The 15,070-nt window shown below is 35.3% G+C and overlaps 1 protein-coding gene across 1 annotated transcript in view; it reads right to left on the bottom strand.

The window, feature by feature from the left end:
• Nucleotides 1-1,034: 1,034 nt before the first annotated feature.
• Nucleotides 1,035-15,070, bottom strand: part of LOC134230163 (MAM domain-containing glycosylphosphatidylinositol anchor protein 1-like) — a gene marked incomplete at both ends in the record, with an annotated part of 28,735 nt that continues 14,699 nt past the window's right edge. Inside the window, 3 exons of the mRNA XM_062711939.1 lie at nt 1,035-1,213; nt 1,433-1,562; nt 4,897-4,982. Of these exons, the coding sequence (XP_062567923.1) occupies nt 1,035-1,213; nt 1,433-1,562; nt 4,897-4,982 (395 nt within the window). The remainder of the gene's footprint in view (nt 1,214-1,432; nt 1,563-4,896; nt 4,983-15,070) is intronic.

Below are 15,070 nucleotides of genomic sequence, written 5' to 3'. Positions count from 1 at the left end.
GGGCTAAAAATAGCGACATGTAATACTATAAATATTAATAAAACAAACGGGGCAGGGCACTTTGAGAGGGGCGAGAGACGTCCTAGGAAGTTTTGGTATAAAATTACATTGCATAAGCTCAAAATCTTCTTGAAATATCGCCCGGAAATGATAGTATTACACACAGACAGAATGTATAAATTTACGACCTTGAACTTTGACCTTTTGACCTCAAAATCAATAGGGGTCTTTATTAGGCCACAGGGAGTTGCTATATAAAATTTCATTGCAATAGCTCAAATGGTTCTAGAGATATCGTGTGGAAACGAAAGTGTTTTAACAGACAGAATTTGCTTATTTATGACCTTGACCTTTGACCTTTTGACCTCAAAATCAATAGGGGTCTTCTTTAGTCCATAGGGAGTTGCTATCCTAAATTTCATTGCAAAAACTCAAAGGGTTCTTGAGATATCGTGTGGAAACGAAAGCGTTACAGACAGACAGAAAGACGGACGGACGGACGGACGGACGGACAAACCCAAATTAATATCCCCCACTTTTCAAGCGGGGGACAAAAATGGCGGAATCGAAGAAATATGGCGGACTAAGGCGTACAGGAATGTAGTAAGTCGTACAAAGATGAAAAATTATGGCTTTTTAAGAGTTCATGTCAGCTTTAAAATCTGGTATTTTATTTTTAGCGAGAAGTAATTTTAGCGATTTTAAAATGCTAACTAAAGAAGCTATTACAAATAATACGCTATTAATTCTTAGCGATATTCAAGTTCAGCCATGTCAGAACCCTCGCTAATAATGCCAAAATTAAATCCTCGCTAAAAATTCTGTTTAGACGGTAATCACTGGGTTTTTTCATGGATCATTAATAAATAAAAAACAAAAACCACTTCTGTGTTCATAAATAAAGAGGAATATAAGTTTAACCAAAGTTTGTTTCTCAATTCCTGCATTGGTTTTCAATTTTCATCAAACGATTGTGCATCCAAAATTATTAGCTTTATGGGATGAAACAAATATTTCTAATGAAATTACTTTACCTCCGTGTTGTTATTCAGAGGGAGGTTGAGTTTATCAATGCTGTACCATTGGTTGCCCTGGTCACCTGACTTTTCCCAATGAGTCACTGCCGTGTCATTTCCGGTCCTGGTCTGAATCTTCAGAGTTCCGGTCGTTGATCCGTGCAAGTGGTAGTACAGGGAAAGACAGTATGTTTTGTCTGAAATTTAAACGCGGTAATTTTTTTACCTTAAACACTTACCCCCCCCCCCCCCCCCGCCCCTCTTTCCACTTCCCATCCCCCAACACACAACATATAGGAGATTACACTATATCGTCCAGCTTCATTGCGAGGGCAAAATTAGTCAAAAAAACATTAATACCATGTGTTGGTTATTTTGTTTGTGCTCTTGCGCACACCTGTCTAATTCAGACATACCTTCAAACACTCTATTGCTGACCAATTTTGCGTTGTCCCCGGTGACTCGAGGTGAGGATGTTTCTATGTACTTGTAGTAGGTACCGACCTTAGCGCTATTAGGACCAGTACTAACAGAACTTGTTGTCCCCTGTGATTTGGAATGAATATATCGATGATGTATATCATGTTAAATAATGCGGATAGACAGTATTTGTAGAGGAACGCTATTACAAAACAATAATATTGTAAATTTTAAATTTGCATTTATCTTTCCCTAGTAAATTCAAAATTTACAACATGACACAACTTTGACATCGTGAAGATGATTGTTAAATGTTTACCGTTAGATAAGATGATGTGATGCCCTTTGAATCTCAATGCAAATTGGCTTTTACGACTCTAGATTTTACGAAACATGACATTGTTAAATATTGCACAATTTACAGATAGTGAATTCAGTGCTTGCTAGAAAAAAAGTTTGTATGCCACAACTTTCACCCGAGTAAAATTGAATCTGCTGTTCATCAGTTGTTCTTTTGAATTTTTATATTCCTCTTTGTAAAAAAAATAAAGCCGTATTTGGTTAATAGGAAAACTGCTTTATAGGAGCTAAAATTTGATTCGTCATACCACAGGAATTTTTAGATCTACTTACTGTCCACATGGCCCTCTGATTCTTCAACTTATTCAATCTTAATCTCAGTATCATAATTAAAAGCTAAAGATAATACCGCATACTTGAGTTCATCTCACAATAATTTAATTTTGTTTATATTCTCGCCTCTCATTGGTTGATTTCCAAAAAGGAACGCAAATCATTTTTTGATAACCTGGTTTGGTATGGGGACACACCCCCTTGACAACCAGCTGATTCATCTGTATCTATGCAATCCCCACATTTCCAGTCCATGGGATTACATGGAAAATTCCAGATTTAATAAATGTACCTTTAATTAACTTCAAACTGTAGCTCGCTCTTACCTCGTGTAAATAAACATCATGGCTGCTAGATCTGTGTATCAGTTATTACGTCCCCTTGTTTCAAATCACTTCCGTTACTAGGGATGTATTATTGAGCGGCAAATTTGAACTCATAAAAGACAGCCAAATTTTACACCCACAGTTGTTTAATTATGTAAAAATTAAATTATAAGAATTGACTCTTAAATTCTTGGCCAAATTATTCGATGATAACTTGGTTTGGGTCAGTTTACGCTTTTTTATAATCAGCTTTGCGGCCTCGGGCAACATTTTCAATATTAGGTCCTGCGGTTTCGGGCGACATTTTTTGCCTTAAGGTCCAACAAATCATATAATGCCCTCATACCCAGCCAATAACTGTATTATACTTCACAGTGGTCGTATTGGCAAAATAGTTTATTATATATAGGTCTTTGATATTGAGTTAATAAAACGTACGCGTTTTTTGCTCATTAATCAGGTTAAAGATTACTTGGTAGTTTTTAAAACAGTTTTATTGCAATCTATTTTGAAAATGTGTGATCCATTGTGTTTCTTGATTGTGATCCTTAAGGTAATCTCAGGGACCCTTTTCTACAGAAATGGGAATTTGAACTTTCTTGCAATATGATACTTATATTGACTTTTTAATATATAGTACGAAAAAATAAATAAAAAAATATCTATGCTAGTTCGCATGTTCTGATACCATCTTACCCTCGATCCAGGAGCCATGATTTGAACAAGTATTAACCAAACTACATGTAGATTAAAATGCTTTAATGTGCTTCAAAATACTGATCATACAAATAACAGTTACATGGATTTTAACAACCTCCTTTAGAGTAAGAATTTCGTAAGTCCTATGGTTGTTATAACGAATTTAACAAATATAACCTATCATATTGGGTCTAATTTTATGCGACGTGTTTCATACGAAGTGTTAGGTAACAAGATGTGTTTGTGAAACACTATGCGCCCAGCGGAAACAGAATTCGGAAAAAGCTATTTTTAGCATTAAGGTCACAGTAAAGGTCACAAGGTCATTGACTTTGGTGTCGTTTGAAAGAACCTAATTAGTGGAGTAAGCATACCAAATATGAAGTCTCTGTCTTTCAAGGCTCAAAAGTTATGGCGAAGGTTATAGTTTGCAGAAAAAAAACTATTTTTAACATATAGGTCACAGTTAAGGTCACAATGCCATTTACCTGGGTTTCATTTGAAATAACTTAATTAGTTGAGTATGCATACCAAATATGAAGTCTCTATCTTTCATGGTTCAAAAATTATGGAGAAGGTTAATGTTCAAGACAAACAAACAAACAAACAAACAAACAAACAGACAGACAGACAGACAGACAGAACAAAAACAGACAGGCTTTTTGATATCATTGACAGCTGCTTCTTCAATAAGAATGGAACTCGTAAATTTACTTATCTCGTCATTGGTCATTTACAAAATTATTTTGTTAAAACAGATTCTGATTGCACACATAAGTACTCTGAAGTTGACATCAAGAAGATGCTTGAGTTTCTGATTGACAACATCTATGTGGTTTTTGGAGACCAGGTATCCCAACAATCTATTGGAAATCCCATGGGTACAAATTGCGCTCCGTTATTAGCAGACTTATTTTTTATATTCATATGAAGCAGAATTTATGCAGAATCTTATGTGTGAAAAGAAGAAAACACTTGCTGTGGCCTTCATGTCGACATTTAGATATATCGACGACGTATTGTCAATTAATAATGGTAATTTCCATTCCTACGTCGATACGATACATCCTGGTGAGCTTGAGATAAAAGATACCACAGAATCCGACACTTCTGCTTCATACTTGGATATTTTACATGAAAAAGACACTAATGGTAATCTAACAACCAAGCTATATGATAAACGTAATGACTTTAACTTTTCTATCGTCAACTTCCCTTACTTATGCAGCAATATTCCTTCATCACCTGCATACGGAGTATATATATCTGAGTTGATTCGATACACAGGAGCATGAACTACGTATGAACAATTTCTAAAACTAGGTAAATTATTGACAAGCAAGTTGATGAAACAAGAATATCAGGAGTCTCGTTTAAAGTCATCATTTCGTAAGTTCTACCGTCGATACAATGACCTTGTCAGCAAATACAATTTATCATTGAGTCAAATGCTGACTGACGTTTTTCATACCAATAGTTTGTCCATTATTTATACACTGAATTGACGACGGATTTTTTCCGATATTTCCTGATCCTGAAAAGGAGCACACGGCGGGTGTGCCCGGTCGGCAAGGGATGTTCACTCCTCCATGGCACCTGATCCCATTTCTGATGTTTTGGGTATCCGTGTTTGCTCTGCTCTTAATTTGTATTCTGTTATGGACTTTGAGATTGAATACTGTTCGTTATCTCCATATCCTTCTTAAAGTTCGAGACAAACAAACAAACAGACACACAGACAGAAGAAAAACAATATACGCCCTGGATCTATCGATCCGGGCGCATAAAAATACTGTACATACTGAGTGTCTAGTCCAGTTGAAGATATCTCTGTTTGTTTCTGTCAGGAAACATGAAGATTCTATGCTCGTCTCAAAATCGCACAGATCTGTTGTTAATGATAACCATAAATAAATTGTGATTATGAAAATTTTATCTTTTCATAGTATATTACAAAGTATGAATAATCCCTAGCGAATACGCATGAACTAAGCATCGCTGGTAAGTTAAGCTAGTTTTGGACAATGATATGCAAATGAGCTTATAGTATGTGTAATAGATGTAACAACCATGCAGCCACGCTGATTACCAATTTATTATCTCCCCAACCAGGAGAGTTTCCACAACATAAAAAATTAGATAATTCGTACAAAAGACAATTCTATTACATCATCTTTTGTTTAAATAAAAAAATCTAATACACAATCTTATCAATTAAAATTGAATTTCACAGAACATACATTGCCAGAATTTTTCAAATTGCTTGACCTAAAACATTTTTAGTAATTATGCTTATTAAACAGATTAAATATTAAAAGAACATGTAATGAAACCAATAATACATGTGCCAATTGAGATTTCACATATCTTCATTAAACATCTCATAAAGCCACAGTAACATGTGCAACATCACTAAAAACAATTTAGGTAGTCAAACAATTTTCCAAATACGTTTCTTTATCTCTCGTCCCGATCTTGTTCTCTGGATCTGTTCACTGTCAACAGTCGGTTTACTTGTAGGGGAAGCAGATTGCTTCGGTAAAAGCATGTTTTTGTTATTTCAGTTTTCGGTCGTGCACGCTATGTAACATTCACCGTTGGTATGTCACACTCTTGGGTTGAAATCACATGCGGCTCTTCCTTGGTCTTGAGAAGCATACAGTTGTTTCTACGGTAAAGTCGGCCACTTACTGCCTTCACAACATAAGAACGAGGTTCACCTGACTTTCCGACGAACTCGGCCGGCTTCCATCCATCCGGACTATGAATACGAAAGGTGTCACTGGGCTGACATTCGGCACGCTCTTTTGCCCCATGATCATAGTAAAACTTCTGCTTCTGACGAAACGCCATCAGCTTCGATGAGACAGCTTCTGGTTTGATGGTCGTTGGTTTCCTCAGACTATCACTTATGGGGAGTAACGTTTTTGCTCGTCGACCCATCAATCTCTGCATTGGTGATCCTATCTGCTCATCCCGAGGAGTGTTCCTTAAATCTACAATGTAAAAGGGCTAGGTACACATCATCTCCTGATTCGCGGCATTTCTTCAGCAAGTTCTTCACTGTTTGCACAGACTTCTCAGCCAGACCATTGGACTGTGCATTTAAAGGTGAAGAGGTCACATGTTCAATCCAATAGCTAGCAACAAAAGACTTGAATTCAGCACTAGTGTACTGAGGACCATTGTCTCTGATCAAAGTGTCAATGATGCCCTATCTGGCAATGTTTTCTTTCAGGTGCTTGATAACATTCCTTGAAGTGGTGTCATGTTTTAGTGATGCCACTTCGATGAAGTTAGGAATAATAATCCACCATAATTAAGTAGTGAAAGCCATCTAATTCAAACAGATCCGTGGCTACCTTCTCCATGGTAAGGAAGGTAAGGGGTGTATTATCATAGGCTCCTTCTGGGGTCTGTTTTGATGAAGTAGACATATGCTGCAACGGCTCACCACGTCCTCTATCTGCTTATTCATTCCAGGCCAATAAACCAGTTCTCTTGCCCGTTGTTTGCATTTCAGCATCCCCATGTGCAAGCTGTGAATAGTTTTCAATATAGATGGTCTCAGCTCTACTGGAATTACAATGCGTTCTCCATGGTAAATCACACCATTATATGTTGAGAGTTCATCTCTGGAGTCCCAAAACTGTAAAACCTCTAATGGCGCATCAGCTCTTCTGTCAGGCCATCCGTCACTAATGACCTTCTTCAACATTTGCAGCTGATCATCGCGTTTGGTAGCTTCTGCAATCACATCATGCTTGCTGCTCGTCAATGTATCTGCTTTGAAAACCATCATTTCATCATCCATTGACTGACAAGTATCTGGTAGAGGTAGACGACTATCTTTTCCTTTCACATAGACAAGACGAAACTCATATGGCTGAAGTTTCAGCATCATCTTCTGAATACGCATCGGTGCAGATGGTATCGGCTTGCGCAAAATAGTTTCTAGAGGTTTGTGATCAGATTCAATTGTCACGTCACTTTTGCCATACAGAAGCTTGTGGAATTTTTCGCAGCCAAACACTACCACAAGCATTTCCTTTTCTATTTGTGCATAACGCTGTTCTGCAGGGGTAAAGGCTCTTGAGGCGTATGCAACAACTCCACTCTGTTGAATAATTGCTGCTCCTAGTCCCTTCATAGACGCATCTACGCTTAGAGTTACAGTACCCGCATAGTTATTCTTTACAGGATACACGATACGATAGGATACACGCACGATACGATAGGATACACGCACGATAGGAAAGGATACACGCACGATAGGATAAACGCAAAACACGATAAACGCAAAACACGATAGACCTGATAAACGATCTTCACGATAGGATAAACGCAAAACCTGATAGGATTGTTTCAAAATGCAGAACGTTTTCTGACAAGACGAAAAGATTATTTTAAATTGAAAGATTAAAGATTATTTAAGTAAGATTATATTTAAATTTAAATACTTGCAGAGATTCAAATCTAAACTATAAAGTACATTAAATTATTATAAAAAGAACTTGAGATCTCTGTGGTAATTTTACAAAAGTTGTTTATTTATATAAAAAAATGACAGTGATTAAATGGATTAGTATGAAATGGAGACTGGTTTTTTTTTTTTTATTATTTCTTCTCAAGGTTGTGAATTTTGAAACTCTATAAACAGATTTATTATTTATGAAAAAATATACATTTTAATTTTATATCTAATAATTTTATCTACAAGTACCAAGTTATTTCACGGAAGAAATTTACACAATAAATTAAATATTTGTATTTAATGTCTAAAGCTTAAAATCTGCGATGTATCCAAAAATTGCAATTAAATATTTATTTAATATCTTAGAAAAAAAAACTACAAGTAGAAGACCGGCCGAAAGAAAGGTTCAAAGAAAACGGCTTTAACAAAATTGATAAATTTAACATGATAGATCTATCAAGAACTAAACAGTTGAAGAAAATTAATTTCCTGAATAGAAATCTAAATAACTGTTAAAATAATGGCTCTCTGCATTAATACATGTAAACTGTGTCATGAAAATCTGCTACAACTGCACATTTACGTTTACGCTAAGCTCTGACTTATGTATATGGAACGCCGTCACTGCCTTATAGCAGAACACTACTATTGCATTGTGTCAACCTTCCATTACATTATGTCAACTCTTTATGACATTAACCAACCCTACTATTGCATTGTGCCAACCTTCCATTACATTATGTCAACTCTTTATGACATTAACCCACACTACTATTGCATTGTGTCAACCTTCCATTACATTATGTCAACTCTTTATTACATTAACCCACCCTACTATTGCATTGTGCCAACCTTCCATTACATTATGTCAACTCTTTATGACATTAACCCACACTACTATTGCATCGTGTTAACTTTCCTTTACATTATATCAACTATTTATGACATTTACACATACACCTGTACTACAATTTTATTTCGTCAACTTGCATTTCGTTATGTTTACTTTTCATGACAATCTTAGTTTTTATTAACTGATGTGAAAAGCTCATGCCATACTGTGCGCACTCTTCTACATTATGTCGATTCACTATTACGTTATGCGAACGCGGGTATCCTCGGCCTTTATATGAGCATAACGTATTTTCCGCGTTCCGCAAGCACTAAAATGGCGGGAGAAAAAACTGTCGTAGAAGAGATTCTCGGCGATTTCGGAATGACATCTTGAAATGAAAACTTTAAGCGACAAATGATTGACAATCTTGAAACATGCAAAACCTTAACACTGCGACTGTGAATCAAGGGGGGACCTATGTCGTTCTACGTCAAAGCAGCGTTATGTGACGTCACAATAGCGACGTTTGTTTTTTACCGGTTGACTTTTGCAATAGTGATAAAGGAATAACATTTTTATTAATCAATAAAATACACAATTTACAAAAAAAATTAATTCATCATTAATTACAGTCTTATTTGATTTATAAAGTTATGTATATTAGAATTCTCTTCCTTTGGTAGATAATTCATAGCATTTTAAGTTGTGAAGAAATACCCTGATGATATGCTGATATATATAAGTGCAAAAGATTTAAGATAAAATTCAGCAAAGAAAGCGGCTTAAATCAGGGAAATATCGTTTAATATCATGTTTACCATTTTAAAACTAAGAAAAAATTTAGAAATGTGCTTGTACGTTTATTTGCTTATTGATTTGTAGTACATGCAGATTTTATTGTATAAAGTCATTCCTAGATTCTAATAGGTGTTGGTTGTTGATGGGGAAATGGGGGGAGGGGGGCAGAATGATTAGAATGAAGAAGAAAAGAATTAATCTGTTTAAATGGTTTCTAAATCAAATTAAAATACTCGTTTTTCGCAAAATAATTTTATATTCAGATGTTAGTCGGTGTTTATTTACCTTTATTTTAGTGCAGAAAGGTCAAAATTTATGACACAAGAGTACGAAAATAAAAGAAAACGTCATTTTTCTCGTTAATTATATCATAAAGGTATACTTTTTTCTTTGTTAAAATAAAGAGATGAATAGTTTATTTAAAAATATTCGAATTACGACATTTTCACACAAAGACTTTTTAAGATATTACCTATTATGCATTTCGGAATTGTAAAAAATACGACAAGAAAAACGGGGTGATACGTACATTGTGCGCCTTTATAGTTTTTCATGCAAAATAGATTTCAAAGAATTTGCCTTCATTTTAAAGATACGAGTCATATAAATTGAATGGTGGACTATATTTCAACAAGAAGTGGGGGTGGGGGGCTGTACAGTTTCAATGAACATTACATTTTCTATAGTAAAGTTATGTCTGGGAAAAGAGGGGGGTTGATATTATGTGCCTGTAATTTGTCCTAATCAATCACGACCCCCCCTTCTTACCAGTCATTAAAACACGGTCGTCAACATTTATTATATACTAGATATACAGCTTTGAGATAATGTAAATGTATTTTTGCATCAGGTAATGAACTTGGAATCCACATGATAAAGAGTTAACACAATATAAAGATAATTTTAAATCACATAAGAAAGAGTTGGCATAACGTTATAATATATCCACATGCATCCCGGTATGGAGTTTTGACATAATGTAATAAAGTGTTGATATAATATAAAGATATGTTCACATTATGTTATACACTTTTTACACCACGTAATAAAGCACTGACATAAAGGTAAGATGTACTCACCTCACATCATGATGCCCTCGCCGTAAAATAAAGATAAATCCATATCACGTAATAATACTTTGATATAAAAGAAATATACACTCTCAAAAAGGAATGGGCTTTTGACTTCATGTGATGATAAGTTTAATTATAAAACACAATTTACTTGACGTAATGCAATTTTGACCTCACACATTAAAGAAATGAAATGATGTAAAGAAACATTCATTTCACGTAATAAAGTTTTGACACAATGTAAACACATTATCACTTCACATAATGAATTTTTTACTTCAAGTTATGAAGTGCTGACATAATGAAAGGATGTATTTACTTCATGTAATGCAGGATTAACATGATGTTAAGATATATTTTCATCATCCCATAAAAAATGGACATAACGTAAAGATATGTTCACATCACGTAATGATAAATTGACGTAATAAATGCATAGTTGTATGCTATAAGGCAGTGATGGCGTTCCATATATGTACATGTAAACATTTATATATCAGATACTTAAAACTTCGTATTTATTAACGAACATTGAATGGTTAATTACCCCACCTCTGTTGATTTTTTCGTGAAATCCTGGCTTACGATTGGTTAAAGTCTGTCACGTGAAGGAGGTGGATTACTTATACCCGGTCAGTTGTAAATCCATACCCGGTCAGTAGAAATCTATACCCGGTCGATGTATTACGTCACAAACACAAACGTGACGTCATAATAGGCACAGTGTAAGCGCGATGAAGCATTTAGCAGAGAAAACCATTTATAAACTACAGATAAAACGTAAATGTTTCATCGGTGGGGTAAATTCGTTACATAGTCATTTAGTGACAGGGTATGGGATGATACCTGGTTAGTAAATTTCATACCTGACTCGGCTCCGCCTCGCCAGGTATGAAATTTACTAACCAGGTATCATCCCATACCCTGTCACTAAAAGACTATGTAACTATAATAATACTTTTTTCTTTACAATACAAAACAGAAAAATGATTTAACAAATATTAAAAGAGTGAAATGCGACTTTTCCGACTTATAATTATAAATTATTGCTATTAAACTCTGTGTGTACTGTTTCTAATAATAACAACAAATAGGTTTAATTCGGCAAATGAATTATTTAACCTTAAAAATCATTTTAGACTGATGTTACGGTGTAAAATACAACATTTTTGGACTTATTTTAAATTACCGTGTAAATTAACTTTTCGGACTTTGTGTAAATTGTTGTCAAAACTTTTCTTTTATTTCGGCAAATGTGATAAATTAAATAAATTCCGCACAGCCTTAATCCCACCTGAGGCAGAGTCAGAGATGGACATGCAGTTAATCCCTTAATTGACATCTGTTTATATTTATTGACACTTAATCTTTCATCTTTAATTCTATTATATAGATGCTGCTAAAATGTCACCATTCGCTCAATAATTGTTTGATACTTGATTTCTATATACCTTTTGTTAATCCTTTTCTTTTACTCTGTCTTTGTTCAGTATGTATGATTTGTTGTGAAAACTTATAGTCAGTTGGAATCAGACCTTCGGTGCTGATAGTTCCCAAGCTCATGTAAAAGTATATTCTTTGCTGATTCTATATAAAAGTAACAAATTAGTAACTCGTGTTTGTGTCTTGAGGTTTAAAAGAATCTGGGTTCAACAATAAGAGGAAAGCTCACGGTTGAACCAGAATCAGTGTAGACGGACCAAAATCATCCCGTAAAACTTGGTGTGAGAAACCTAAGGGTAACGACACCCGGGGCTGCTACATATACTTTGTAGTAGTCAGATCCTGGACCTCTACAAGAGCAAAAAAACGAGTTTCCCCAGTATTGTCAGTTCAGATACAGATGAAGCAGACGTTTTAGGATCAGCAATGGAGTATTCTTTCCGACCGCAGTGGAGACAGAAAAAGTTGAACTTCCCTTCGTGTCAGCATCCAGTGTGCGGAAGGTGTGGAAATGTGCATCCAAACGTTTCATGTTTTGCAATTCACCAGAAGTGCTACCGATGCCACAGAATGGGACATTATTCAAGGATGTGTTTTACACAGATTAAGAAAACGGAGTCAAAACCTGTGAATAAAGGACCAGTCCCAAGCAAAAGGAAATTGCGCGACATGAAACGACTGAGCAAGTTTCTCGAAAACAAGCGAGTTTTGCGAGAACTACCATTCAATTCTGTTAGAGACAGCCAGTTTCGATTATATTGTGATACTTCTTCTACTTTGCGAACTGAGCTAAAACATCTGAAAAAGCAACTCCACATGTGTAAAGAACAGGGGAGAAGTATGGCAGTAAAGTTAAAAACAGCCGAGTCAGAAATCAAAAAGTTGCAAAACGACAACAGAGAAATGGAAAATAAGTTAAAACAACAGACAAATAACTCCAAAGAAATGTTATATCTAAAGACAATTCAAAAATTAAAAGAAGACGCCCAGGCTGACAAAGTCCTTATGGACTTAATGCAGATGAAATTGAACGACATCGGAAAGATCTATAATCAGTACATTATGAAAATTCAAGAGGACGCTGAGAAGACAGCCAAACAATTGAGGGGACAAAACAACGCCCTGCTGCAGACGATTGAAGAATTGAAGGATGAAAGAGATGATCTAGAATCCATCATTTTAGAAAAACAACGTCCTTTTCAATCCCGGAGATGTCAAGGAAAACCAAGAAGAGGCCGGTTTTATTGAGAAAAAAAAATCAAAACACGAGGACGTGCTTTACGCGTAGGCGAAGCATGTGTACCGGTGTAAAATACAACATTTTTGGACTTATTTTAAATTACCGTGTAAATTAACTTTTCGGACTTTGTGTAAATTGTTGTCAAAACTTTTCTTTTATTTCGGCAAATGTGATAAATTAAATAAATTCCGCACAGCCTTAATCCCACCTGAGGCAGAGTCAGAGATGGACATGCAGTTAATCCCTTAATTGACATCTGTTTATATTTATTGACACTTAATCTTTCATCTTTAATTCTATTATATAGATGCTGCTAAAATGTCACCATTCGCTCAATAATTGTTTGATACTTGATTTCTATATACCTTTTGTTAATCCTTTTCTTTTACTCTGTCTTTGTTCAGTATGTATGATTTGTTGTGAAAACTTATAGTCAGTTGGAATCAGACCTTCGGTGCTGATAGTTCCCAAGCTCATGTAAAAGTATATTCTTTGCTGATTCTATATAAAAGTAACAAATTAGTAACTCGTGTTTGTGTCTTGAGGTTTAAAAGAATCTGGGTTCAACAATAAGAGGAAAGCTCACGGTTGAACCAGAATCAGTGTAGACGGACCAAAATCATCCCGTAAAACTTGGTGTGAGAAACCTAAGGGTAACGACACCCGGGGCTGCTACATATACTTTGTAGTAGTCAGATCCTGGACCTCTACAAGAGCTAAAAAGCGAGTTTCCCCAGTATTGTCAGTTCAGATACAGATGAAGCAGACGTTTTAGGATCAGCAATGGAGTATTCTTTCCGACCGCAGTGGAGACAGAAAAAGTTGAACTTCCCTTCGTGTCAGCATCCAGTGTGCGGAAGGTGTGGAAATGTGCATCCAAACGTTTCATGTTTTGCAATTCACCAGAAGTGCTACCGATGCCACAGAATGGGACATTATTCAAGGATGTGTTTTACACAGATTAAGAAAACGGAGCCAAAACCTGTGAATAAAGGACCAGTCCCAAGCAAAAGGAAATTGCGCGACATGAAACGACTGAGCAAGTTTCTCGAAAACAAGCGAGTTTTGCGAGAACTACCATTCAATTCTGTTAGAGACAGCCAGTTTCGATTATATTGTGATACTTCTTCTACTTTGCGAACTGAGCTAAAACATCTGAAAAAGCAACTCCACATGTGTAAAGAACAGGGGAGAAGTATGGCAGTAAAGTTAAAAACAGCCGAGTCAGAAATCAAAAAGTTGCAAAACGACAACAGAGAAATGGAAAATAAGTTAAAACAATAGACAAATAACTCCAAAGAAATGTTATATCTAAAGACAATTCAAAAATTAAAAGAAGACGCCCAGGCTGACAAAGTCCTTATGGACTTAATGCAGAAGAAATTGAACTACATCGGAAAGGACTATTATAGTCAGTACATTATGAAAATTCAAGAGGACGCTGAGAAGACAGCCAAACAATTGAGGGGACAAAACAACGCCCTGCTGCAGACGATTGAAGGATGAAAGAGATGATCTAGAATCCATCATGTTAGAAAAACAACGTCCTTTTCAATCCCGGAGATGTCAAGGAAAACCAAGAAGAGGCCGGTTTTATTGAGAAAAAAAAATCAAAACACGAGGACGTGTTTTACGCGAAGGCGGAGCATGTTACAAGTGTGACGGTGCACATTTTAATGTTTTTGAATTCTGTCATAATTTTATATAATCAGTGATAATAAATATTTATTTTATTCTTCTAGCTAAATTATAAGCAAATTTTATTTAAAAGTTTATGATTTTGAAAATAGGAAATATTTAGAATTAAGTGTACCTTCTAAATAAATAAATAAGTTTTATTAGTTCGGATTAACATCCACGCTTAAGTTCCCTTTATTTCTTGATCAACATATGTTACAATCTATTTTAAGTAATACTTTCTCACATATCGGCAATTATCAATGGTAAAGTTAATTTGTAATATAAACATTTGCTTTTCTATCTATTTATCTGTCAGAACATACATATTTGAGTTAATTGCTATCACTTCTGGATTAACTCTTAACAATAGATGCCAGAATAAGTGAGAAACTCTTCGGCAAGTTAAATCAAACTCTAGGTAATAGGGGACGCT

This window comes from Saccostrea cucullata, unplaced genomic scaffold, assembly GCF_032062105.1.
Source record: "Saccostrea cucullata isolate Sc308-1 unplaced genomic scaffold, CSIRO_AGI_Scuc_v1 ctg4785, whole genome shotgun sequence".
Lineage (NCBI taxonomy): Eukaryota > Metazoa > Mollusca > Bivalvia > Ostreida > Ostreidae > Saccostrea > Saccostrea cuccullata.
The sequence above is the reverse complement of the archived record's forward strand: the minus strand, read 5'-3'. Positions and strand labels throughout refer to the sequence as shown.